Source organism: Cervus elaphus, chromosome 12 (assembly GCF_910594005.1).
Source record: "Cervus elaphus chromosome 12, mCerEla1.1, whole genome shotgun sequence".
NCBI classification, from domain to species: Eukaryota; Metazoa; Chordata; class Mammalia; order Artiodactyla; family Cervidae; genus Cervus; species Cervus elaphus.
Window position 1 is genome coordinate 29,799,782 of NC_057826.1, and position 26,541 is coordinate 29,826,322.

General features: G+C 38.4%; 1 protein-coding gene across 4 annotated transcripts in view; it reads right to left on the reverse strand.

Moving 5' to 3' along the window:
* PCNX4 (pecanex 4) overlaps window positions 1–16,811 on the reverse strand; it is a 36,415-nt gene extending 19,604 nt beyond the window's left edge. Inside the window, exons 1-3 of one of the 4 annotated variants that reach the window (XM_043920028.1) lie at window positions 16,673–16,803; window positions 7,553–7,689; window positions 5,171–5,914 (exon numbers count right to left, since the gene is read on the reverse strand). In XM_043920028.1, coding sequence (XP_043775963.1) covers window positions 5,171–5,859 — 689 coding nt within the window. In that variant the 5' untranslated portion in view covers window positions 5,860–5,914; window positions 7,553–7,689; window positions 16,673–16,803. Of the gene's footprint in view, window positions 1–5,170; window positions 5,915–7,552; window positions 7,690–13,766; window positions 13,848–16,672 lie in introns of all 4 variants that reach the window. The other 3 variants (XM_043920030.1, XM_043920029.1, XM_043920031.1) reach the window with 3 other exon arrangements.
* Between the last annotated feature and the right edge of the window lie 9,730 nt (window positions 16,812–26,541).

The following is a 26,541-nucleotide window of genomic DNA, read 5'->3' on the forward strand; positions in this document are numbered from 1 at the left end:
TATGAACACATCTCTGTGGTTTAGCCTGGGAACTTAACCAGCATATACTATTTCTATTTTGAATAAACAGTGGTACAGATTTGGGAACAGAAACTTGTACAGCACAATCTCATTAATGAGTGGAGTCTTCTATCTCAAGTGGAGAAACTGGTTTTTGGTATAGCACTTACCAGTTAAATATCATCAAATTGTTTCAAATAATTTGATAAAAGCTTTAAAGCACAGAAGAATAAACATTTTCTATATTTTGCTAAGTTTTTGGAGTAAGGTTAACCAAACACCTTGCCTGGAAACCAACAATGCTGTAGTACTTACAGAGCTTCAAAGACAATTTTCAGAAAAGAAAACTAAATCTCAAAACTTATAGCATAGTAATCGTACTTGAATATCTGAGCTGCTAGGAATCAAAGTCAAGCAGAAAGGCAACTTCAGTAATTATCCACTTTAGTGTAAATTAACAGCCCAGAAGCAAATGCACAGCAACTACGAATATAATAATGGTATAAATGTGCTTCCTCACACAGATAGCAGGATGATGCAAGCTAATATACTCTGCTTCATAATGTACGTCCTTCAAATTTTCATAAGCAGAGAGAATGAACACAATTAATTAACAATGTGATGCTACATTAGAGGATAATACTTGCTGTAGTGTAGTTTTAAAATAAAATTCATTTCATTCTGAGAAGAAAACACTCCAGTAACTAAAAAGAAAATCAAACCACACACAATATGCCGTAGAAGGTCAAGGAAAATGTGTAGATTTGTACAGCTATTTTTGTTCTTTTTTAAAAAATACAACAGTTCCCTTGCTAACATATTCAAAGAAAGGGTAATTTGTGTAAAAATAATGTATACTCAGGAAATATGTACCTAAGTTCTATTCCTGCCCCTCCAATCTGTTTTTGTCCTTAAAGTAAACAACAAGCAATAGTACAGAAAAGTATAAATATATCACAAATAAATAAGAACACAAAATTGAAGTAACCAAACATTGTGATTACTTTCCTATGTGTATGATTCAGGATAGTCAAACAGATGATTACTGTGGTTCTTTTATACAGAAAAATGTTTAAATCTTAAAGTTTCTGATAACGTACAGCAATTTTCTAGAGCAAAAAAAAAAAAAAAAAAAAAGAAAGAAAGAAATCCAAGCCCGCAAGAAAAAACCTGTTTTTCTAACAACCATAAAAATATTTCAAGTTCTGTACACTCACTCACAATCCACATACCTAGAAAAAGATGTTCTTAATAAATAGTAAATAAGATGATATAAATATGCATCATTCATTCATACATTTCCTGAGTCTATGAATTAAGAATTATAGGTTTAACACTTGTCTTTAATAAAAATGTACACAAAAAATCATTTAAAAATTATTAATATACAACTATACTAGGTAGAATAAAGGATGAAGAAAGAGAAATTTACTACACTGTATGGCTTATCTCTCAAACTTTAATATTCTCTGAAAGGAAATTAAGATACAACTTGACATATCTGACAACTCTCCAAATTTGAATACACATTTCATATTATATCTGCAGTTATCTCACCTACAGTGAGATAGTAACTCAATAATTTACATTCTGAAAATAATAATCTTATAAACTTAAATCTTTCAAAAAGGGTCAAATGTATAAACATACATTTAAACTCAATTTTGTTAACTTCTCAAAATCAAGCATTTAACATAATATGTTTTATAGTTAGAAATTCTAGTGGTACTAAGAAATCAATTATAACAGAATTTCCATAGATTCTCTCTTTACATATCTGAATTAGCTGAATAACTACAAAGGTGTTATAGTGTCCTCTGGTCCATAAATGTAGCACAATTAGGAAAGATTAAGAGCTAAGGAACATCAGACATCTAAGAATCAGTTAGTCTCAGTACACAAAGTGGCTACACATTTTTAAATGCCTTGTTTTCTTTTAGACTACCATAACAAAGTAGGATAGACTAGATGGCTCAAACAATAGAAACTTATTTCTCACAGTTCTGGTACATAACAAAGTATCCTAAGACAAGGTAGCTCAAACAATAGAAATTTATTTATCACAGTCTGAGATCAGAATGCCATTATGATTGGGTTCTAATGAGAACTCTCTTTCTGACTTGCAGGAAGCCAATTTCTCACTGCATCTTCACATGGTGGAGAGAGATGAAACTCTTTAGTGTCTCCACAGGGGCACCAATTCCATTAGGGACTAGGGCTACCCCAACGACCTAATTACCTCCCAAAGACCCTCACAAAAAAAAATCACTACACTGGGGGGGTTAGGGCTTCAACATTTGAGTTTTGAAGAGACATATACATTCAGTCCATAACATTCCACCATAGACTCCCAAATTCATGTTCTTCTCATCTGAAAAATACATTCATTCCTTCCCGACAGCCACAAAATTCTTAACTCATTCCAGCATCAACTCTCAAGTCCAAAGTTATATCTAAATATCATCTAAATCATACCCAGGTAAGACGAGGTATGACTTATCCTGAGGCAAAATCCTCTCCAGCTGTGAACCTATGAAACCAGACAAGTCATGTGCTTCCAAAACCGAGTGGTGGGACAGGCAAAAGATGGACATTCCCATTCCAAAAGGGAGAAACAGGAAAGAAAGAAGGGGTGTTAGGTCCCAAAGAAGTCCAACATCTGGCAAGGCAAATTTCATTAGATTTAAAGGTTGGAGAATAATCCTCCTTGGTTTCATACTCTGCTCTCCAGGTCCCCAGAGTGGCATGTGACCCAAAGAGACCTAGGCGTGGGTCCTACACACCATAGCTCTACAGAGCAGTACCAGACCCAACGCTTTCAGCAGAGACCTTCTAGCCTGCTGAAGCCTGATAATCTCAGAATCACTTTTGAGGTCACTTTTCTCTCTTCTTAAAGAAAAACACATGTTCACAGTCAAATAACTCTAATATCCCTGTCCTGTCAAATTTAAGAAGTTGAACAGCCTTCGTTCATTACATCTTTATTTCAAACTAGAAGTGTTTCTACTTATATAATCCCAGAAACTCATTAAATTCAATGAATGACAGTCCAGCCACACCTCTGGTGTTCCCTTCAGAATATGCTTTCTCATTTTTTGCAATATGGATAGACTGATGGTTTCGTAAATCTTCAACCTCTGGTTCCATTTTGCTGAGCAACTCCTACTTCAATTCATCTCTCTCCTTTATATTTTACTATAAGCAGTCAAAAGAAATCAAGCTGTTCATTCAACACTTTGCTTAGAAATCTCCTCGGCTATATGTCCTAATTTATTACGCTCAAGTTCTACCTTCCATAAAACTTCAGAAAATGGTTAAGTTATTTACCACTTTATAAGTTCTTCGCGACTTTCTAACAAGGATTGCCCTTTCCTCTAGTTTTCAATAACCTGTTCTCACTTCTGTCTTAAGAGCTCACCAGAATTGCCTTTAATGTCCATATTTCTAGCACTCACTTCAAAACTCTTCCAGCCTCTACCCATTATCCAGTTCCAAAGCTGCTTCTATACTTTTAGGTATTTGTTATGGGAGTACCCCATTTTCTAAAAGAATCCCTGGTGGCTCAGATGGTAAAGAATCTGCCTTGCATAAAGGGTTGTTGTTACCATCTTTCTAAATTCCATATATATGTGTTAGTATGCTGTAATGTTCTTTATCTTTCTGGCTTACTTCAGCCCAGGTGGGATGCATGAGACAAGTGCTCGGGCCTGGTGCACTGGGAAGACCCAGAGGAATCGGGTGGAGAGGGAGGTGGGAGGGGGGATCGGGATGGGGAATACGTGTAAATCTATTGCTGATTCATGTCAATGTATGACAAAACCCACTGAAAAAATAAATAAATAAAAACAGGCAATAAGCAAAAAAAAAAAAGAATCTGCCCACATTGCAGGGAACCTGGGTTCAATCCCTGGGTAGGAAAGGTCCCTGGAGAAGGAAATGACAATTCACTCCAGTATTCTTGCTTGGAGAATTCCACGGACAGAGGAGTCTGTCAGGCTACAGTCCATGAGATCACAAAGAGTCGGACATGACTGAGCAACTAACACTTTCACTTTCACCCCAGCTTCTTGGTATCAAAATCTTAGCCAGCTCCTAAGAAATACTATAGTCTGAGTGGTTTAAACAACTGAAATTTATTTCTCACAGATCTGAAAGTCTGAGATCTGAGTGCCACCATGATCAAGGTATGGTGAAAACTCTTTCTGGCTTGCAGGCAGCTGCCTTCTCCCTTTACCTTCATATGTTAAAGGGAGAAATCAGACTCTGGTGTCTCTTCCTATAAGGGTACTAATCCCATCCCACTAGGCCCCCACCCTTATTGTCCTAATCAGCTCCCAAAGACTCCATCTCCAAATACCACCACAATGGGGGCTAGGGATTTAACACAGGAATGTGCTCAGTCACTCAGTTATGCCTGACTCTTTGCGACCCCATGAACTGTAGCCCACAAGGCTCCTCTGTCCATGGCATTTTCCAGACAAGAATACTGGAGTCAGTTGCCATGTCCTTCTCCAACATATGAATGGAGGGGCACAAACATTAAGTGATGCCCTAAGTGGTGCCTCTACATTTCTACTGGTGAAAGAGAAAACTGAAAACTATAGAAAGAAATGTCAGATTTAGAAAAGGCAAGCTAAAGAGGTCAAATAATTGTGTTTAAAATTGCTATTTTCTCTTTTTCTTCTACAGTAAATTGATTTTAAACAATCAATTATTTTCTATAGTTACTACAACAAAATTAAGTAAGTTATTCTATCCACCTTAAATCCACTCAATCTATGTATAATATTTATCAGTATCAATTTTAAATTTCTGTTTTCCCCTCACAGGAAAGTTCTGTCTCTTTTCACAGGTTTTAGCCAGGCTATGTTACAGATTCATGGCTTCTTATTTAAAGTAAAACACAGGAATGAAATTTTACTTATAAAGGATTTTCTTCTTACTCTTCAATAAGATTTAATTACTGCTTTAGAATGAATGTTTAACAAAGATTAGTCCTATGAGATTAATTATCAAAACAACTTATCAAAAAACAAAACAAAACCAAAAAAAAAAAACCAAACAAGATCACTCAATGGTTTGGTGACTTAATTCATATTCTTTTTTTTTTTAATACTAAGGAGATTGCTTAAAAATAAAGAATGTTATAAAGTATTTGACAGTTTATTACCTGTGTGCAAGATCTACAGAAATGAAGAAAAAAATATAAACAGGTCTCATAAGAGGAGTGATTTCATAAGTATCCTGGGTTTGGAAAGTTGCAGACTCTGTAGGTGTGTTTACAATTAATGAATATTCTCCTATACACAGCGTCATCCATCCAAAGACAAAGAGTACAACAGTGCCTCCTACACTGCCATATAGCAGGGTTATTCTATTCGGGAGCAAATACCATGTTCCAAGACCACACAGTAATCCAGCAAGAACAGAATGAAAAACTATGTTGGCTGTATGTTTTTTGCCAGGAATTAGAAATTTGATGGTCTCAGCACCAGCACAATCTGTAAACTCATGCTCATCTTCCTCTGCTAAGATGTCTGTGGTCAGCATTCTCTCCACTGCTACCGATTTGTTTCTGGCATATGAACTTGTGAACTGGATGACAAATGCGGTGAAAAGCATCAGTCCACCTGAAAGTGCTGCTGTGTAATAGTCTTCCAAGATGCCTAATTGGTACAAAAGTGTTCCTATTCCACCTAAAACCCATGGCACCAAAAAAAGGACAATCTGATTAACATATATGTAAGGAGGGGCACAATAGCCCAATTTGAGTCGAGGGCCTCCGAGAACAGTCTGTGGAAAGCGCTTCAGGAAGAAGTCCTGTTTGTAATCATTCAGCAGGGGCACATCTGGACTCATCCTTCTCACTCAGATTATTCTGAAAGTCACTTTCTTTTCTGTAACACAGCAGTCACTAAGAAAAAGAAAAAAAATCACTATTTGAAAACGTCATACTTAAAACATGAGGGAAAAAAATCCACATTTCCATTAGTTAGTTCCTTAGGGCAGGATTTGTATCTTCACTTTAGCTCCTTTCCATTGCCTGACACATACTTGGCACAAAACAAATAGTTGCCAAGTGCTTTTTAAGTGAATATGAAAAAAAAAGTTCACTATTAATTTAAACAGAACTTAGATACTCAGAATTTCTTGAGTAACTCACATTTTCAGATTCTAAGGTCAAAGGAAAGTTCAAAAAGCCAGTACTCTCAACTCAAATCTGCTAGTCGTTTAACTGATCATTTCCCTGAGTGTTTCTGTTGTTTGTTCGTTTCAACTTTTCTATTACAAGGGTGAGCAAAGTTTTTCTATAAAGGGTCAAACAGTAAAGATTTTAGGCTTTGTGGACCGTATGGTCTCTGTTTCAGCAACTCAACCCAGCTGTTGTTGCAGAAAAGCAACCATAGATAATATATACATAAGTGGATATTAGTAGTCATGTTTCAATATAACTTTATAGTCTTTACCCAAACAGGCTGTGGGCCAGATGAGCCTGTGGGCCACAGTTTGCCAACCTCTGCTCTACAAAATAAGGATATTCTCTGTAATTCCCTTGAACTGAAATGGAAATAGAGGTGGAAAAGAGAGATACTAAGTGTTAGTAGTCACATCTCCTAACAATTACAGTAAATTTAGGTTTTCTGTTAATTTAAAAACTCAAATTTTGCTAAAATAGTAGCATTTCAATAAAAAGCCACTGGCAACTCAACATGTAGTAGGAAGAACAACTGGAAACCAAAGACTCTAAGAGTCAGATTACATGTTTATTATTAACTAGGTTACCACATGCAAACCACTTCATGACCCAATTCATGGCACAACAATGTGAACGTACTGAGTACCACTGAACTGTACACTTAGAAATGGTAAAGATGGTAAATTTTATGTTCTATGTATTTTACCACACACAAAAAACTTAAAGCCATCTTAAAGTAACTTTTCTTCCCATCAGTTTAAGAGATTCTTTCTGAAAGTTACTCCTACCCGACCAGTATCAGCCCTAGAGAAAGCTTTTGGGTCACCATTAAGAATTACTACCTTACAGCACATCTTGGGAAGTTGGTAAGTTCTTTATCCTATAAACATTTATCATCTTATATCTTCCAGCTACTGGTCTTAGTTCTGCACTGAAAGTCATAGCTTTTAATCACATCATAGCCCTGCAGGTACTCACGAAATAACAGAACCGGAGGGCCAGATGGAACCTTATTGGTTGATAGTTTAACCTCAGAAAATGAAGATTGCCTCCTTTCCCTCTGAATGAGCGTATCTCCTATATACTGATGTCAGTGTACTGTGTTCTGATATGCTTGCTCAGTAGAAGCATGCGTAGGTGGGTAAAGATTCTAATTTCAATTACCTATGGATGATGCTCTCAGATAGGAAAACGAGCTTGGGTGACTGGCTTGGGCATTTAAAAGCCGACCCCTCCTTCTCCACTAAGGCAAGTCAAGAACAATGCGAGATGACTTGCTGGGGAAGGAAGCCAGAAATTGAAAATACCTTATAAACTAGATTATCTAGCTGCATGTTACTGCCCATATTCAATTACCTTTTAGTACTTTTGAGTCTTCTGTAAATTTAGTTTAAATGTTCTTGCCCATTTGACTGAATATTCTGTTATTATATTCCAAAGAGTGGAACAGTCTAAAGAAGATATACGGTTGATTTGGAAACTTGGAAAGACACCTACAATATATTGCAAAGTAAAATAAACACATTGATGATCCCATTTGGATTAGAAAAAAAAAGTATGCATACTTTCAGGTATACAGGGTTATTCCACATGTGTAAGTATACAAACACTAGGCTTCATTTGTATTTCACATATAACATTTTGACACCTCTTCAAATTAGCAAATATCCTGTACGACTCTCAACCCTTGCTCTGCAAACACATCCTGCGGCCTCTAAGTGGCCATGCTCATACCCTCTCCTTTGCGCAGGTTATCTTCCCCTACCTTTCATAGTAATCTTAGTCAACTTTCAAGATTCTGTCTAATCCTTTCGGAAATTCTGCAGAGCACTTAGACCAAACTGTGCCTCTCTCCTCTCTGTATACTCAAAACATTGCTTATTTATAATATACTCATCTTGTAACATGTATCAACTGGGGGCATTTCTTGTATTATTCACCTCTTTACATGTTATCTTTTCGAATTTTTTTTTCTCTACTAATAAATTATTTGTGGGTAAGGGCCAAATCTTGAGATACTTCTGATTTTCTATAATATTTAGTAAAATACTCTGGCACAGAAAGGCATGTACTACATTAATGGCAGAGCTTAACTAAGATGATTAAAGTTGAAGAAAATTAAATATTGCTGTTTGAAAGGGAAGTTGGATGTTGTTTACTGTTTCTGAAAACTTCCTCCAGCATATCCTGCCCTATTCAAAATAGTAAACCCATAACCTCTTTATTTCCGGTTTTTAAATGTTTGCAAAGTATCTTCATTTACTTCTCTTATGGACTAAAGAATGGCATCTAATGACAGTACTACCAGCTCAGAGAAGCTCTTGCCTAGAGTAGTATAGTATCCCAGTAATATTGGAGCAGAATGAGCCTGAAGGAGAAATGTGGCTGGGTTTCTTCCCTGGAGAAGGGAATGGCCAGAGAATTTTAACATATCAGAAGTTCAATTTTAATTTGCTACATGTCTAATAATATACCTTAAACTCCTTCATTATCAGGAAAGAGGAGTTAGTTCTTACTGAGAGAGAAAAACGGAGGAAGAACAGCAGGCACAAGAGACAAAATAAGGCAGGAGTGATGTTGAAGTGAGGACAGACCAAAAAGTGTGAAGAGTACAACTTCCCTCAAGAAGCCTTAGAAGCATGGGGGAGGACACTGGGATGGTGATTTATTTTAAAGGGATATATAAAAAGAAAGGCTGAAAGATACAGGACTATTTGCCCTACAGAATGTTTCTTAAACAGATGTCTACGGTTAAAGAAGTTTGAGAAACTATATACCAGACTGTCATCTTGAAGAGTCACAATGGATATCAGCAGACCAAAGATTCTGAGACATCTTCAAGTTAAAAACAAAACAAAACAAAACACCATTTCAAATCTACTTAAAATATATCATTTAAGTTTTCCAAACTTATTTGACCTTGGAACCTATTTTCCCCTCGAAATCTAATAACGGATCACGTGTGCAGTGTTTTATGGAAATTGCTTTCAGAAATACTGGCCTGGGCTTCAGTTGGAACCTTAAATATTTAGCCCGGGGGAGTTAAAAAAGATATACCATTTAAAGAAGAATGTCATGAATGAAGGTACACACAAAAAATAAATAAATAGAAATTTCATAGGCAGCAAGTACATCAGGTTGTTTTTTTTCTCATACCGTAAGGATAAGAGAGGATTACATGACAAATGCTGTAAATTCATTTAGGCAAAAATTATGATAAATTAGTACTGTTTGGCTTTTACTTTATTACAGATCCTGGAATACTTTAAAAACATCTTCTTTGTATGAAACGACAGTTACATTTATATAGACAGATTTTCTAAATCCTAATCTGGATTACTAGCATGAAAAATAAAATCAGATTAAAACGAACTCCCTGAATGAAAATCTGGCACATTCTGAGAGACTGTTAAAGACAGACTGATGTATTTATATGGCTGCTACTTACAACATGTTAAAATGAATAATGGCTTAAGGCTTTGGGAAAAAAATGTAAAAGCTGTGAAAAGAGAAGTTAAGGGATAAAGATGGTTGCCACAACAATGATTTAAGCCATATGCTTTCTTCATATGCTACTCTGAAAGCAGGCTGACAAAACAACCATAAATAGGTTGCTTTATTTGGAATCTGAGTTGCATTTTTTACCCGTTATCCAACAGGAAACAGAGATCAATTTGGCAATGATACAGATGGAAGTACTTAATTTCCAAAATCTTAACTTCCGTAATCATGCAAGATATCAGCCTGAAAATCCCTTAAAACAAAGAAAGAGATAACAAAAAGTGGCAGTTTGGGGGGATTATTTTGAATTTATAGTTTTCTATATTTGGCAAAAAGAATTCCTAGAAATAGAAGTTTTAGCAATTGCCTGATTTTGGTTAGCAAAGGTTACTTAAAAAAAAAATCTAGCATACTGTTTTTATTGTTGGTTTCATTCACTGAATCCACACATTTATTTTCTATTAGATTAGAATTTTTTCAATGAAAAAGATACTAACATAAGATCTACCCTCTCAGATTTTTAAGTGTACAATGCAGCATTGCTAACTAGCAACATAATGCTGTACAGTAAGTCTCTAGAACTTATTCATCTTGTGTAACTAAAACTTGCTAAATAGTAACTTTCCATTAATTCCTCCCCCAAGTGCCTGGCACATCATTCTACTCCCTGTTTTTAGGACTTTGATGATTTTAGATACCTTATGTAAGTGGAATCATGTAGTATTTGCCTTTCTGTGATTTGCTTATTTAATTTATCATGTCTTCAAGGCTCATCCATGTTGTCACATCTGGCAGGATTTCTTTTTGAGGGCTTATTAATACTCCATTTTATGTACTTACCACATGCTCTTTATCCATTCATCAGATGATGGACACTTAGTTTGCCTCCACTTTTTGGCTATTATGAATAATACTTCAGTAGACATGAAAGTGCAAATACATTGAAAGACCCTGCTTTCAATTCATTTGGATACACACCCAGAAATGGAATTGCTCAATCACATGGCAGGTCCATTTTTAATTTTTTGAGGACTCTTAATGTTTTCAGTAGCACTGTACTACTTTTGTGCAATGTGCCATTTTGTATTCCCACTAACAGTGGGAAGGTTCCAATTTCTCCACATCCTCCCCAACACTTGCTATCTTTTTTTTTTTTTTTAACAGCTATCTGAACAGGTATGAGGTGATATCCAAGAAGCACTTGTGCACTGTACCTCTACTAAAGTTTTGTTGTACTTTGAGGAACATCAAGTTTCAGTAAATCTTTGCTCTCCTATTTAACTTCTAAAAGCACTTTTTCATCCCTAAATGTTGCTTTTTATAGAATCCTATCATTATTTTATGAATATGCTCTATCTGAGAATATCCATTACATATATGTATAAGTGCTATGTGTGTAGATAAATGTCATTTATTTTTTGTAATTGCCTCATGTCCTTGGCCTCTTTTCTACTGAAGTATTCACTTTTCTTATTTTAAAAAACTTTTTATATATGAAGGATATCAACTGTGACTTATGTTACAACCCTTTCCCCCCACTATGTTAACTTGCTCTTGAAGCACTGTTAGAAGATGCTGCAAGGATTAACCATTACATTTTAATAGTTGTTAAAACAGACTAAATTCTTCCTTTCACAGAGAAACAGCTAAATGAAAAATTAGTACTTTCCACAAATGTAAACACTGGAATAACTTTTGATGATCTACAATGTGTTAGGTGATGGTAGAAAGACTGCCTCTGACTCAAAGGAGTTTACAACCAAGTAGAAGAGAGATAATTTTCCTCCCAAATAATTGTTACTGTTAAAAGCAACTCTGGAATTATTTTAATTTTCATTATCAAGAACACAGAGTAAGCAAGGAACAGAAAGTTAGTTTACAAGTTAAAATTATTAAGCAAAGTTAAATTTGTCAAGAAGAAGAAATTCCTGCTATATTTAAAAATGCCAACACAAACTTTGTCAGTAATGAACAGAATGTGCACATCCACATTCCAAAAAAGTATTTTTTTTGAAATTTGAAAGGAGGGGCTTCCCTAGTGACTCAGTGGTGAAGAATCCACCTGCCAATGAAGGAGACACAGGTTCAAATCTGGTCTGGAAAGATCCCATATGCCGAGAAGCAACTAAACCTGTATGCCTCAACTATTCGGTCTGTGCTCCAGAGCCCAGAAGCCGCAACTACTAAGCCCATATGTGGCAACTACTAAAACCTGGGTACCTAGAGCTTGTGCTCCACAACAAGAGAAGTCACTGCAATGAGAAGCCTGTGCACAACTTGAGAGCTGCCTGAGCTCTCTGCAACTAGAGAAAAGCCTGGGCAGCAAGAAAGACCCCTCACAGCCAAAATAAATTATTTTTAAAATATGAAAGGAAATATACAGAAGTTCTACTTTTCTAAGCATAATCACCTTTAGTAATTCGGAAAACAAAAAACTTCATGTTAGGAAGAACTGTACACAGAAAATTATAAGACACTAATGAAATAAATCAAAGACAACATAAGCAGATGGAGAGATATTTCATGTTCCTGGGTACAAAAAATCAATTTTATGAAAACGACTATACTACCAAACTCAATCTACAAAGTCAATGCGATCCCTATCAAATTACCAATGGTATTTTTCACAGAACTAGAACAAAAAATATCACAATTCATATGGAAACACGAAAGACCCCAAAGAGCCAAAGAAGTCTCGAGAAAGAAGAATGCAGCTGGAGGAATCCACCTTCCTGACTTCAGATTATACTACAAAGCTACAGTCATCAAGACAGTATGGTACTGGCACAATAACAGAAATATAGACCAATGGAACAAGATAGAAAGCCCAGAAATAAACACATGCACTCATGGGTACCTTATTTTTGACAAAGGAGGCAAGAAGATACAATGGGGTGAAGACAGCCTCTTAAGTAAATGGTGCTGGAAAAACTGGACTGCTACATGTAAAAGAATGAAATTAGAACACTTCCTAACACCATACACAAACATAAACTCAAAATGGATTAATGACCTAAATGTAAGGCCAGAAACTATAAAACTCTTAAGAGGAAAACATAAGCAGAACACTTGATGACATAAATCAAAGCAAAATTCTCTATGACCCACCTCCTAAAGTAATGGAAATAAAAACAAAAGTAAATAAGTGGGACCTGATTAAACATAAAAGGCTTTTGCACAGCAAAGGAAACTATAAGCAAGGTGAAAAGACAACCCTTGGAATGGGATAAAATAATAGCAAATGAAACAACTGACAAAGGATTAATTTCCAAAATATACAAGCAGCTCACATAAGTCAACACCAGAAAAGCAAACAAGCCAATCAATAAGTGGGAAAAAGACCTAAACAGACATTTCTCCAAAGAAGACATACAGATGGCTAATAGACACATGAAAAGATGCTCAGCATCGCTCATTATTAGAGAAAAGCAAATCAAAACCACAATGAGATATCATCTCACACCAGTCAGAATGGCCATCATCAAAAAGTCTACAAACAATAAATGCTAGAGAGGGTGTGGAGAAAAGGGAATGCTCTTGCACTGTTGGTTGGACTGTAAACTGATACAGCAACTACGGAAGACAGTATGGAGATTCCTTAAAAACTAGGAATAAAATCACCATATGACCCAGCAATCCCACTTCTAGGCATATAATCTGAGGAAACCAAAATTGAAAAAGACACATGTATCCCATTGTTCACTGCAGCACTATTTACAATAGCTAGAACATGGAAGCAACCTAGATGCCTATTGAAGATGAATGGATGAAGAAGTTGTGGTACATACACACAATGGAATATTACTCAGCCATAAAAAGGAACGCATTTGAGTCAGTTCTGATGAGGTGGATGAACCTAGAACCTATTATACAGAGTGAAGTGAGTCAGAAAGAGAAAGATAAATATTGTATTCTAACACACATATACAGAATCTAGAAAAATGGTTCTGAAGAATTTATTTACAGGGCAACAATGGAGAAACAGACATAGAGAATAGACTTATGGACATGGGGAGAGGGGAGGAGAGGGTGAGATGTATGGAAAGAGTAACATGGAAACTTACTTTACCATATGTAAAATAGACAGCCAACGGGAATTTGCTGTATGGCTCAGGAAACTCAAACAGGGGCTCAGGGGCTCTGTATCAACCTGGTGAGGGGGAGGGAGGGAGTTGTAAGACAAAAAAATGTCTTAGAATTTAATGGGGAGGGAGATGGGAGGGAAGTTGAAAAGGGAGGGGATATATGTATACCCATGGCTGATTCATGTTGAGGTTTGACAGAAAACAACAAAATTCTGTAAAGCAATTATCCTTCAAAAACAAAACAAAACAAAACACTTCATGTTAGGAAAAGAAACAAAATGGCCTATATCTACGAGTTTTTCAATCACACCAAGCTACTGACATATGAAATGGAAGTTTTTGGGTTTTTTGTGTGTGAATTGAGAAACAGAAGGATAAATTTGGAAAAGGGGTTTTCAGAGAAGGGTGGGCCTGAGAGAAATCAACAAATGTCAAAATAGGAAGCTTTTGTTACCTAAGCCAGCATGGCAATGGCAGGTAGGACTACTTGCTAAGACAAACACACACAAGAGAGGAAGGTGTCTAAAAGAAATGGTTCTCACCATCAAGAAAGTGAAAAGAAGGCAGGGGTGGGGGTAGGATGAATTGGGAGACTGTGATGCATATATATACACTACTATATATAAAGTAGGTAACAAATGAGAACCCTCTGTATGACACAGGGAACTCTGCTCTGTGCTCTGTGGTGACCTAAATGGGAAGGAAATCCAAAAAAGAGGAGGCATATGTATATGTATGGAAGATGCACTTTGCTATACAGCAGAAATTGACACAGCAGTATAAACCAACTATAACCCTATAAAAAAAAGTAAAATAAAAAGTAAAAGGTAATGGAAAAAATGCAAAAACCATTCACAGAATGGGAGAAAATTTCTGCAAATTATATATTCATTATGGGACTTGTAATGACAATATAGAAAAATGTCTTACAACTTAATAAAAATACAAATAATTTAAAACTGGGCAAAAGATCTGAATAGACATTTCTCCAAAGATAATATACAAATGGCCAACATAAGCATACGAAATGATGTTCAACAACATTACTCATTGGGGAAGTGCAAACCAAAACCACAATGGGATATCTTCAAATCCACTTAACTGACTAACTAAAAGACAGACAATAACAAGTACTGCCAAAGTTATAGAGAAATCAGAACCCTCAAGTGATAATGTAAAATGGTGCAGCTGCTTTGGAAACAGTCTGGTAGTTCCTTAAAAGGCTAAACATTCAAATCCACTTGACTGACTAACTAAAAGACAGACAATAACAAGTACTGCCAAAGTTATAGAGAAATCAGAACCCTCAAGTGATAATGTAAAATGGTGCAGCTGCTTTGGAAACAGTCTGGTAGTTCCTTAAAAGGCTAAACACAGAGTTATCATATTCCACTCCAGTACTCTTGCCTGGAGAATTCCATGGACAGAGAAGCCTGGCAGGTCACAGTCCATGAGGTCTCAATGAGTCGGACACAACTGAGTGACTAACACACACACACACAACATATGACCTAGCAGTTTCATTCCTAGGTACTTACCCATGAGAAACGAAAACATTAGTCTACACAAGTATTTGTACATGAACATTCATAGAAGAAATATTATTAATTACCCCAAATGGAAACAACATAAATGGCCATCAACAGATGAAATAAAACGTGATATATCCATAGGTGCATGCCCAGTCGCTTCAGTCGTGTCCAACTCCCTGAGATCCCATGGACTGCAGGCTGCCAGGCTCCTCTGTCCATGGGATTCTCCAGGCAAGAACACTGGAGTGGGTTGCCATTTCCTTCTCCAGATATATCCATACACTGGAATATGAATAGACTACAAACAACAGTGAAATACTGATGCACGCTATTAATACAACATGAATGAACCCTGAAAACAGAATGCTAAGTGGAAGAAGACAATCACAAAAGGCCACATACTGTACAATTCCATTTATATGAAACGTCCAGGATGATCAAATCTATAAGGAGAGAAAACAGATTAGGGTTTGCCTAGGGCTGGTTGGGACAGTGAAGATTGGCGGGCAGGGAGAATGGCTGCTAAAGGATACAGAGCTTTTGGGGGCATGATGAAAATGTTTTAAATTTGAATTGTATGGAATGTGAATTTTAATCTCAATAAAGTTCTTACAAAAGAAAAAGAAACAGAAAAGGTCCCCCACCTGGTACTTTCTGTGGCAGCTAATAACTAGTAGGCAGTTCTTTAATTCGGAAATTAAATAAAGTGATGGTCAGGTGTCCAAACAAACGACTAAAATGGCAACATCTGAACTGGCTTTGGATGCTATGATAAAGATGTGGAGATTTGGCATGGGTGATGGTAGACATCCAATAATATAAAGGATGGGCTCTGTCCTAATGGCGGGAATGAGAAAAAAATCCATCTAAGATTATACAGCTGAATAAGAGAAAAAAGCAATTCAGAGGCCTGATAGGCAACTTCTGGTGAAGTAGACTTCACTGAAGTAAATGTTGGTCCTTAATAAACACGGGATTGTGGAGAGACAGTGCAGATCGGTGGGGAAAGAGTTGTTCCTGTTCAGGAGTCCATGATTTGACTGATTTAGGGCAAAAGTGGAGAAAAGGAGAAAACTGATACAGTACTAAGCGCCATAGTTCATAATCTTTGTTTGGATAACAAGCCCATTCCTAAACCAAGACTGAAAGGGCCGTTTTCCCTTTCGCAAGTGTCTCTTAGAAATAAAATAACTAAAATTCAACAGTCTAAAGAAGCCTTACGAAATAAAGTTAAAAGCACACCAGACTGATGAACTCTTATCATCGCATGTCTTAAAAAATGCAATCATCACTCTGCACAGGCTTGGGAATTAAGGCGGCCAAGAAGTGCCCAGGTGGGTATCAGGGGTCTAACGTACCTGGAGTCACCTGAGGGAAGAGGCGAAGCGAAAGCATCCCGGTGACGGCACTTTTGCAGGTATACTCGGGGTGCGCGCTCCCGCCGAAAGGCTGCCTGCGGTCCGAACGCCGAGGCAGAGGAACTGTGGCGGCCACGGCAACCAGCTCACCGCGGTGGCGTCGCGACCGGCACCACGTTTCCATGGCTAACGTCAACTCCAGCAGGCGCCCCAGGGCGCGGAACCGACCTCGGGGGCGGGACGCGCGCTAGGCTCGTCCCGCCCCTCGCCCTGAGGTTACGTCTGGACCTCAGCCTGACCAGGCAAGGCCGAGTGCGGGGAGAGGCGCGCTCGGATCGCTCCAGGTCTGGGCCAACGCTCGCATGACCTGGGACCGTGGGACTTGCGTGGGCTCGGGCCTCGCCAAAGGCCCAGAAGCGGCGGTGGCGGATCGGCGCTCTAGCCCTGAACTTTCACCCGCGTCGCGCCTCTACGCAAGAGCGTCGTTGCCCTAGTGACGCGACGTTCCTCCGGAGAGTAGAGCGCTCTGCCTGATAGAGAGATTTTGAGAGCCGGCGCCATTTTGAGAGCGTGTAGCGCTCAGTGATCTGACTGACGAGTCTGGGTGTAATGAGACTCCAACCGCTCAGGGTCCCGCGACCTACGTTAACCACAGCTGCACTTTGGCCGTCGCCACCCAATACACTGACGGTAATAAATGCGTTTAACTGATTGTTCGCTGTCGCCCCTTTATTGCATTTCCCCCCCCAAGAGTGGATTTGTGACTGCATTTTAAATACTAGGAACCAAAATACCCATAAGTGAAACATGCCACCAAGGTATTTATTAATAAAGTCAGTCAAAGTTGCCGTCTACCATCTTTTTAAAAAAGCTATTTTTTAAATAATGGCGGACTATTATTAGTGGTAGTAATTTTTGGTCCGGGAGTCTTTACAGGTGGTCTTGAAGTCCCCAGTTTTGGTAGTTTGAAAGTTAAAACATGCCCATAACGACTGCCTACATATTCCACCAAGTTTCATTGCGTTCCTAAGTTTTGGACACCTTCCAAGTTGCAAGTTAAGAGCTCTTTAAATTGGTCTCTTAAGGATTTAGAGGTGAACTTAAAGCCAATTTGTAGGTAGCTAGGTAGCCATGTCTCCTCTCCTTCCTCCCCCGCCCGCATTGATAATCAGTTTTGCATACACAGAGACTCCTGATTGGCTTAAGGACTGTCTGTTTGGATCTCGTTATCTCAGAACTATGAATGCATCCTTTTTTGTTTTTTTCCTGGTTTTACTGAAAGTAATGGCTTAGTTCTTAAGTACTTAGGATTTCGGACCATAATGGGGGAAACCTTTTGGTGTTAATTAAAAGAAAGCCACCTGACTCATTGGAAAACACCCTGATGCTGGGAAAGATTGAAGGCAGGAGGAGGAGCGGACAGAAGACGAGGTGTTTGGATAGCATCAACAACTCCACGGATATGAGTTTGAACAAGCTCGGGAATTGGTGATGGATGGGGAAGCCTGGCGTGCTACAGTCCATGGAGTGGCAAAGTCGGACAGGACTGAGCGACTGAACTGAGCTGAAAAGAAAGCCAAGGCTAATAAAAAAAGAAGATACAAATCTATCCAGAGGAAAAGTGTAGTTTACTGAAAGCATGTGGAAGAAAACCCTTTGCACAATCGACAGCAATAATGAGGTAGAAATTACTAGTCTAGTAGACTAGTAGTAGTACTAGTACTACTAGTAGTCTAGTAGACTAGACTACTCAGGTAGAACTCTGAGACCTCTGGACTTTTTATCAGTAAACATCCCCTCCATTGCCCTGAATTTCTGGAATGTGTCTTTGGTCTGATCAAGATCCAGGGAAAGTGAAAGTCACTCAGTCCTGTTGGACTCTCTGCAACCGCATGGAGTATACCGTCCATGGAATTCTCCAGGCCAGAATACTGCAGTGGGTAGCCAGTTCCCTTCTCCAGGGAACCTTCCCAACCGAGGGATCGGAACCCAGGTCTCCCACATTGCAGGCCGATTCTTTATTGCTAAATCACAAAGGAGGGCAGTAATTAACTTCTGTTCCATATGCCTGAGGGAAAGACAACTGGTGATTATTAATCTTAAACCCATACATCTGGTCCATTGTAAAACAGCCAGGGGGCATGAAAAAGAATGGTGACTTAATCCAAGGATCAGTTAAGTTTCTCAGTCCTGTATGACTCTTTGCCTCTCTATGGATTGCAGCACACCAGGCTTCCCGGTCTCTCACGAACTTCCAGAGCTTGCTCAAATTCATGTCCATTGAGTCGGTGATGTCATCCAACCATCTCATCCTCTGTTGTATCTTTCCCCTCCTGCTTTAAATCTTTCCCAGCATCAGGGTGTTTCCCAATGAATCAGTTCTTCTCATCAGGTGGCCAAAGTATTGGAGTTGCAGTTTCAGCATCAGTCCTTCCAATGATTATTCAGGACTGATTTCCTTTAGGACTGACTGGTTGGATCTCCTTGCAGTCCAAGGGACTCTCAATAGTCTTCTCCAACACCACAGCTCAAAAACATCAGTTTTTTGGTGCTCAGCTTTCTTTATGGTCCAACTTTTATATCCATACATGACTACTGGAAAAACCATAGCTTTGACTATAGGACCTTTGTAGATAAAGTAATGTCTCTGCTTTTTAATATGCTGCCTAGGTTAGTCATAGCTTTTCTTCCAAGAAGTAAGCATTTTTTAATTTCATGGCTGCAATCACCATCTGCAGTGATTTTGGAGCCCCCCAAAATAAAGTCTGTCACTGTTTCCATTGTTTTCCCATTGAAGGATAAAGAGAAGTCACACAGTTGTTAAGTATCTTGACCTTTAAATTGATTGGTTGGAAATAACATGATTTAAGGAAGGATATAAAAACTACTATAAGTCTGGCCTTGTGGGGGACTCTTTACCCCATCTCAATGTCTATGCTGAGAGCTTTGTACTTTATTTCTCTTTAAAAAATACTATTCACTTGCTACTATGAGTGTTTGTGGATTCCATTCTTCGGATCTGAGGGCAAGAACTTGGATTCCCATTTCAATAACATACATACATACTTGCTTTCAAGGATATAATTTGCAAATAGAACTTTTCCTAGTTTGTTGTGAAAAGAAAGTGTGTATTAGGTTCATCCCTAATCTTTTCCAATCCTTTGGGGAAGATATAACCTCAGTCATCATGGGTAATAGTACCACATTAAGCATATTTGAAGCACATCAGCTACTCCTAGGAAGTCAGTATAGAGTGTAAAGAGTAGATGCTCTAGGATCCAGAAACCTGAGTTAAAACTACTTGGACCTTGGGCAGGCCGCTTCAAAATATGCCTCAGAGTCATATTGATTATTTTGAATAAAAGTTACTAAAGGAGTGGTGGGTGCCAGAGAGACCTTTGAACCTCCTCTCAGCGTCCCTGAAACCAGGAACTAAAGCTCCCATGTGAAAGGTTCGCTCCCTGTACTAGAAAGTAGAAAGACATCCTTATCACTAGAGACAGGCAGAGAAATCTATATAAACAAAACTTGTTATTTAATTTACTACCTACCTCGAACCCAGAGCTGACTGTGGCTCAGATCATGAACTCCTTATTGCCAAATTCAGACTTAAACTGAAGAAAGTAGGGAAAACCACTAGACCATTCAGGTATGACCTAAATGAAATCCCTTATGATTATACAGTGGAAGTGACAAATAGATTCAAGGGATTAGATCTGATAGACAGAGTGCCTGAAGAACTACGGATTAGAGGCTAATGACATTGTATAGAAGGCAGTGATCATGACCATCTCCAAGAAAAAGAAATGCAAAAACGGAAAATGGTTGTCTGGAGAGGGCTTACAAATAGCTGAGAAAAGAAGAGAAGGGAAAGGCAAAGGAGAAAAGGAAAGATATACCCATCTGAATGCAAAGTTCCAAAGAATAATGAGGAGAGGTAAGAAAGCCTTCCTCAGTGATCAGTGCAGAGAAACAGAGGAAAACAATAGAATGGGAAAGACTAGAGATCTCTTCAAGAAAATTCAAGATACCAAGATAACATTTCATGCAAAGATGGGCACAATAAAGGACAGAAATGGTATGGACCTAACAGACGCATAAGATATTAAGAAGAGGTGGCAAGAATACACAGAAGAATACAAAAAAATCTTCATGACCCAGATAACCATGATGATGTGATCACTCACCTAGAGCCAGACATCCTGGAATATGAAGTCAAGCGGGCCTTACAAAGCATCACTGTGAGAAAGCTAGTGGAGGTGATGGAATTCCAGTTGAGCTATTTCAAATCCTGAAGGGTAATGCACTCAATATGCCAGCAAAAACACTGAAAGTGTTGCACTTAATATGTCAGCAAATTTGGCTACAGGACTGGAAAAGTCTTCGTTTCAATCTCAAAGAAAGGCAATGCCAAAGAATGTTCCAACTACCACACAATTGCACTCATGTCACACGCTAGCAAAATAATGCTCAAAATTCTCCAAGCCAGGCTTCAACAGTATGTGAACCATGAACTTCCAGATGTTCAAGCTGGATTTAGAAAAGGCAGAGAAACCAGAGATCAAATTGCCAACATCCACTGGATCATCAAAAAAGCAAGAGAGTTCCAGAAAAAAGTGTACTTCTGCTTCATTGACTATGCTAAAGCCTTTGATTTTGTGGATCGCAACAAACTGTAGGAAATTCTTAAAGAAATGGGAATACCAGACCACCTTATCTGCCTCCTCAGAAATCTGTATGCAGGTCAAGAAGCAACAGTTAGAACTGGACATGGAACAACAGACTGGTTCCAAATCAGGAAAGGAGTACATCAAGTCTCCTTTATTGTCACCCTTATTATTTAACTTATGTGCAGAGTATATCATGTGAAATGCCAGGCTGGATGAGGTACAAGCTGGAATCAAGATTGCTGGGAGAAATATCAAAAACTTCAGCTATGCAGATGACACAACCCTTATGGCAGAAAGTGAAGAAGAACTAAAGAGCCAAGAGCCTCCTGATGAAAGTGAAACAGGAGAGTGAAAAAGTTGGCTTAAAACTCAGCATTCAGAAAACTAAATCATGGTATCCGGTTCCATCACTTCATGGAAACAGTGAGGGGCTTTATTTTCTTGGGCTCCAAAATCACTGCAGATGGTGACTGCACCCATGAAGTTAAAAGTTGCTCCTTGGAAGAAAAGTTATGACCCACCTAGACAGCATATTAAAATACAGAGACATTACTTTGCCAAAAATGTTCCATCTAGTCAAAGCTATGGTTTTTCCAATAGTCATAAATAGATGTGAGAGTCGTACCATAAAGAAAGCTGAGCACCAAAGAATTGATGCTTTTGAACTGTGATGTCAAAGAAGACTCTTGAGAGTCCTTTGGACTGTGAGGAGATCCAACCAGTCAGTCCTGAAGGAAATAAGTCCTGAATAATCATTGGAAGGACTGATGCTGAAGATGAAACTCCAATACTTTGGCCACCTGATGTGAAGAGCCAACTTATGAGAAAAGACCGTGATGCTGGGAAAGACTGAAGGCAGGAGGAGAAGGGGATGACAAAGGATGAGATGGTTGGATGGCATCACCGAGTTGAAGGAATATTATCTTGATGTACAGAGGCTGTATTTATAATTTCCATTTTTTGTCACCCATATTACATATGACCTGAAGTGATGTGGGTTCAATCCCTGAGTTGGAAAGATGCCCTGGAGAAGGAAACGGCAACCCACTCCAGTATTCTTGCCTGGATAATCCCATGGACGGAAGAGCCTGGTGGGCTATAGTCCATGCGGTCACAAGGAATCAACATGACTGAAGCGACTCAGCATGCGTGCAACCAGAATGAACATTTTTATTGTTGAAATACTTGCTCTAGATAGTTGGTGGTTAATTTTTTCCCCCAATATATTTGTACATTATACTTTTTTAGAATAAAATTAGTAAAACTTATGGTACAAGGTCTTTGGTTACTTGTATATAAAGTATTGATTCAGTATTTGTTGAAATAGTGGATGCTATTTGCCAGAAACCACACTGATTGCTGCAAATACAAAGTCAAATAAAAATGATCCCTATCTTCAAGGAATTTACCAAAATATGACTTGGGAAGCCAATAAGGACATCAGTAATTTCAAAGGGTGTGATAAGCAGATATGTACCTGAGCTACAGAAATACAGAAATCATTCTAGGGAAATTGAGATGAATGCAGTTGAATTTCAAAAGATAAGTAGAAATTAGCTGGATGAAGGTATGGCAGAGGTGACCCAGGTAGGGATATATTCAAGTTTCCATTCAACAAATATTTAGCTCATACATAGAACCAGGTACACAAGTGCTTTATTTAGTTAACCTTATAAGGTAGCTTATTGTTTTTTTCATTTCAGATAAGCAATCCAAGCTTCAGAAAAGTAAAATACAGTAAGATCTGGAACTGGGCACATATCTGCATGTCTCCAAGATCCATATTTTTTCTCTTATGCTGCTAATTCACATAAAATGAAAAAAATATGGAGCTGCTTCTTTAGTCCAAGAAGATGTTTATCCATATATTATCATGGCGTACATTTTTTTGTGTAATGATATTGCCTATTTTCAGTTTATACCCAAGTCACTCCTCTTGCCTAAAAGTGGGGGAAAAAACCTACCACCCATAAACCCCTAACTCTTCGCCATTTCCCAGAGATCTCTGACCATGATCTGACCACGGGTATGAAAAAACCATGCAGAGCTGCAGCGCAGGTTAAAGAGGTGAAATGGCCTTGGGAATTATAAAGTTGAACTTTCAGGGCAGGCGAATAGAATACTAAAATTTGTTAAAGGGTTGCATTCGGGTAAGAATGGGGTGCAGTGGTAAGGAGACCTAAAAAAAAAATAGGATGAACTCAGCTTTGGAACTGGGTGACTACAAAGTCTGACTATAAAGTATCCTAAAGTAAATAATGGACGGGAATGGGCAAATTTAATTCAGATGACCATTATATCTATTACTGTGGTCAAGAATCCCTTAGAAGAAATGGAGTAGCCCTCTTAGTCAACAAAAGAGTCTGAAATACAGTACTTTGATGCAATCTGAAAACAACAGAATGACCTCCATTCATTTCTAAGGCAAACCATTCAACATCACAGTGATCCAAGTCTATGCCCCAACCACTAACGCTGAAGAAGATGAACAGTCCTATGAAGACCTACAAGACCTAGAACTAACAGCAAAAAAGATGTCCTTTTATCAAAGGGGACTGGGATGCAAAAGTAGGAAGTCAAGAGATATCTGGAATAACAGGCAAGTTTGGCCATGGAGTACAAAATGAAGCAGGGCAAAGGCTAACAGTTTTGCCAAGAGAATGCACTGGTCATAGCAAACACCTTCTTCCAACAACACAGAGACAACTCTATACAGGGACATCACCAGATGGTCAATACTGAAATCAGATTGATTATATTCTTTATAGCTGAAGATGGAGAAGCTCTATACAGTCAGCAAAAACAAGACCTGGAGCTCAGATCATCAGCTCTTTATTGCAAAGTTCAGGCTCAAATTGAAAAAATAAGAAAAATCACTAGGCCATTCAGATATAACCTAAATCAAATCCATTATACTTATACTGTGGAGGTGACAAACAGATTCAAGGGATTAGATCTGATAGAGTGTGTGAAGAACTATAGACATAGGTTTGTAACATGGTACAGTTATGGTGTCCAAAACTATTCCCAAGAAAAATGCAAGAAGGCAAAGTGGTTGTCTGAGAAGGCCTTATAAGTAGCTGAGAAGAGAAGCAAAAGGCAAAGGAGAAAGGGAAAGATAATACCCAACTGAATGAAGAGTTGCAGAGAATAGCAAGGAGAGATGAGAAAGCCTTCTTATTAAACAGTGCAAAGACATAGAGGAAAACAATAGAATGGGAAAGACTAGAGATATCTTCAAGAAAATCAGAGATACCAAGGGGACATTTCATGCAAAGATGGGCACAATAAAGGACAGAAATGGTATGGATCTAACAAAAGCAGAAGATATTAAGAAGAGGTGGCAAGAATACATGGAAGAACTGTACAAAAAAATGTCTTAATGACCTGGATAACCACAATGGTGTGGTTAGTCACCCAAGGCCAGACATCCTGGAGTGTGAAGTCAAGTGGACCTTAGGAAGCATTACCATGAACAAAGCTAGTGGAGCTGATGGAATTCCAGCTGAGCTATTTCAAATCCTAAAAGATGATGCTGTGAAAGTGCTGCACTCAATATGCCAGCTAATTTGGAAAACTCAGCAGTGGCCACAGATTGGAAAAGGTCAGTTTTCATTCCAATCCCAAAGAAAGGCAATGCCAAAGAATGTTCAAATTGGTGTATATTTGCACTCATTTCACATGCTGGCAAGATCATGCTCAAAATCCTTCAAGCTAGGCTTCAGCAGTATGTGATCCGAGAACTTCCAGATTCAAACCGGATTTAGAAAAGGCAGAGGAACCAGAGATCAAATTGCCAACATCCGCTGGATCGTAGAAAAAGGAAAGGAATTCCAAAAATATATGCTTCGTTGACTATGCTAAAGCCTTTGATTGTGTGAATCAATCACAATAAACTGGAAAATTCTTCAAGAGATGGGAATACCAGACCACTTTACCTGCCTCCTGAGAAATCTGTATTCAGGTCAAGAAGTAGAACCGGACATGGAACAACAGACTGATTCAAAATTGAGAAAGGAATACATTGAGGCTGTATATTGTCACCCTGCTTATTTGACTTATTTGCAGAGTTCATTGTGTAAAATGCCAAGTTGGATGACTGACAACCTGGAATCGAGATTGCCAGGGGAAATATCAACACCCGCAGAAATGCAGATGATACCACTTTAATGGCAGAAAGCAAGAAAGATCTAAAGAGCCTCTTGGTGAAGGTGAAAGAAGAGAGCAAAAACCTGGCTTAAAATTCACCATTCAAAAAATGAAGATCATGGCATCTGGTCAGATCACTTAATGGTAAATAAATGGGAAAAAGTGGGAAAAATGATAGATTTTATTTTCTTGGGCTCAAAAATCACTGCAGATGTTGACTACAGCCACCAAAATAAAAGATGCTTGCTCCTTGGAAGAAAAACTGATAAACCTAGGTAGCATGTTTAATAGCAGAGACATCACTTTGCTGACAAAGGTCCATATAGTCAGTTACTGGTTTTCTGGCAGTCATGTAAAGATGTGAGAGCTGGACCATAAAAAAGGCTGAATGCCAGAGTTGATGCTTTGGAACTGTGGTGCTGGAGAAGACTCTTGAGAGTCCCTTGGACAGCAAGGAGATCCAAAGAGTCCATCCTAAAGGAAATCAGTCCTGAATATTCATTGGAAGGACTGATGCAGAAACTGAAGCTCCAATACTCTGGCCACCTGATGGGAAGAGCCAACTCTGGAAAAGACCCCGATGCTGGGAAAGATTGAAGGCCAGAGGAGAAGGGGGCAACAGAGGATGAGATGGTTGGATGGCATCACTGACTCAATGGAAATGAGTTTGAGCAAACTCAGGGAGATAGTGAGGGACAGGGAAGCCTGGTGTGCTGCAGATCAGGGGTTGTAAAGAGTAGCAACTAAATAGCAATAACAACTCAGGTAAAGCACAGAGGAAGATAATCCATTTTGAGACATGTGATAGGCTTGTGAGATATGTCTTGTTAGAAACTTATGATTGGACTTTGGGAGCGAGGTCATAGAGATAGAGACATAGAGATTTGGGAGTATTCTACATTTAAAATAAAGTTGAAATCACAAGATTGGAAGAGAATGCCAAGGTTTGGATATTATTGACTGCAAAGAAAAGCATCAGGAAAGAAGAAGAAAGAGACGATAAAATGATGGATTTCCATTGAAATTCATCTAATTGGTTTTGTATCACAG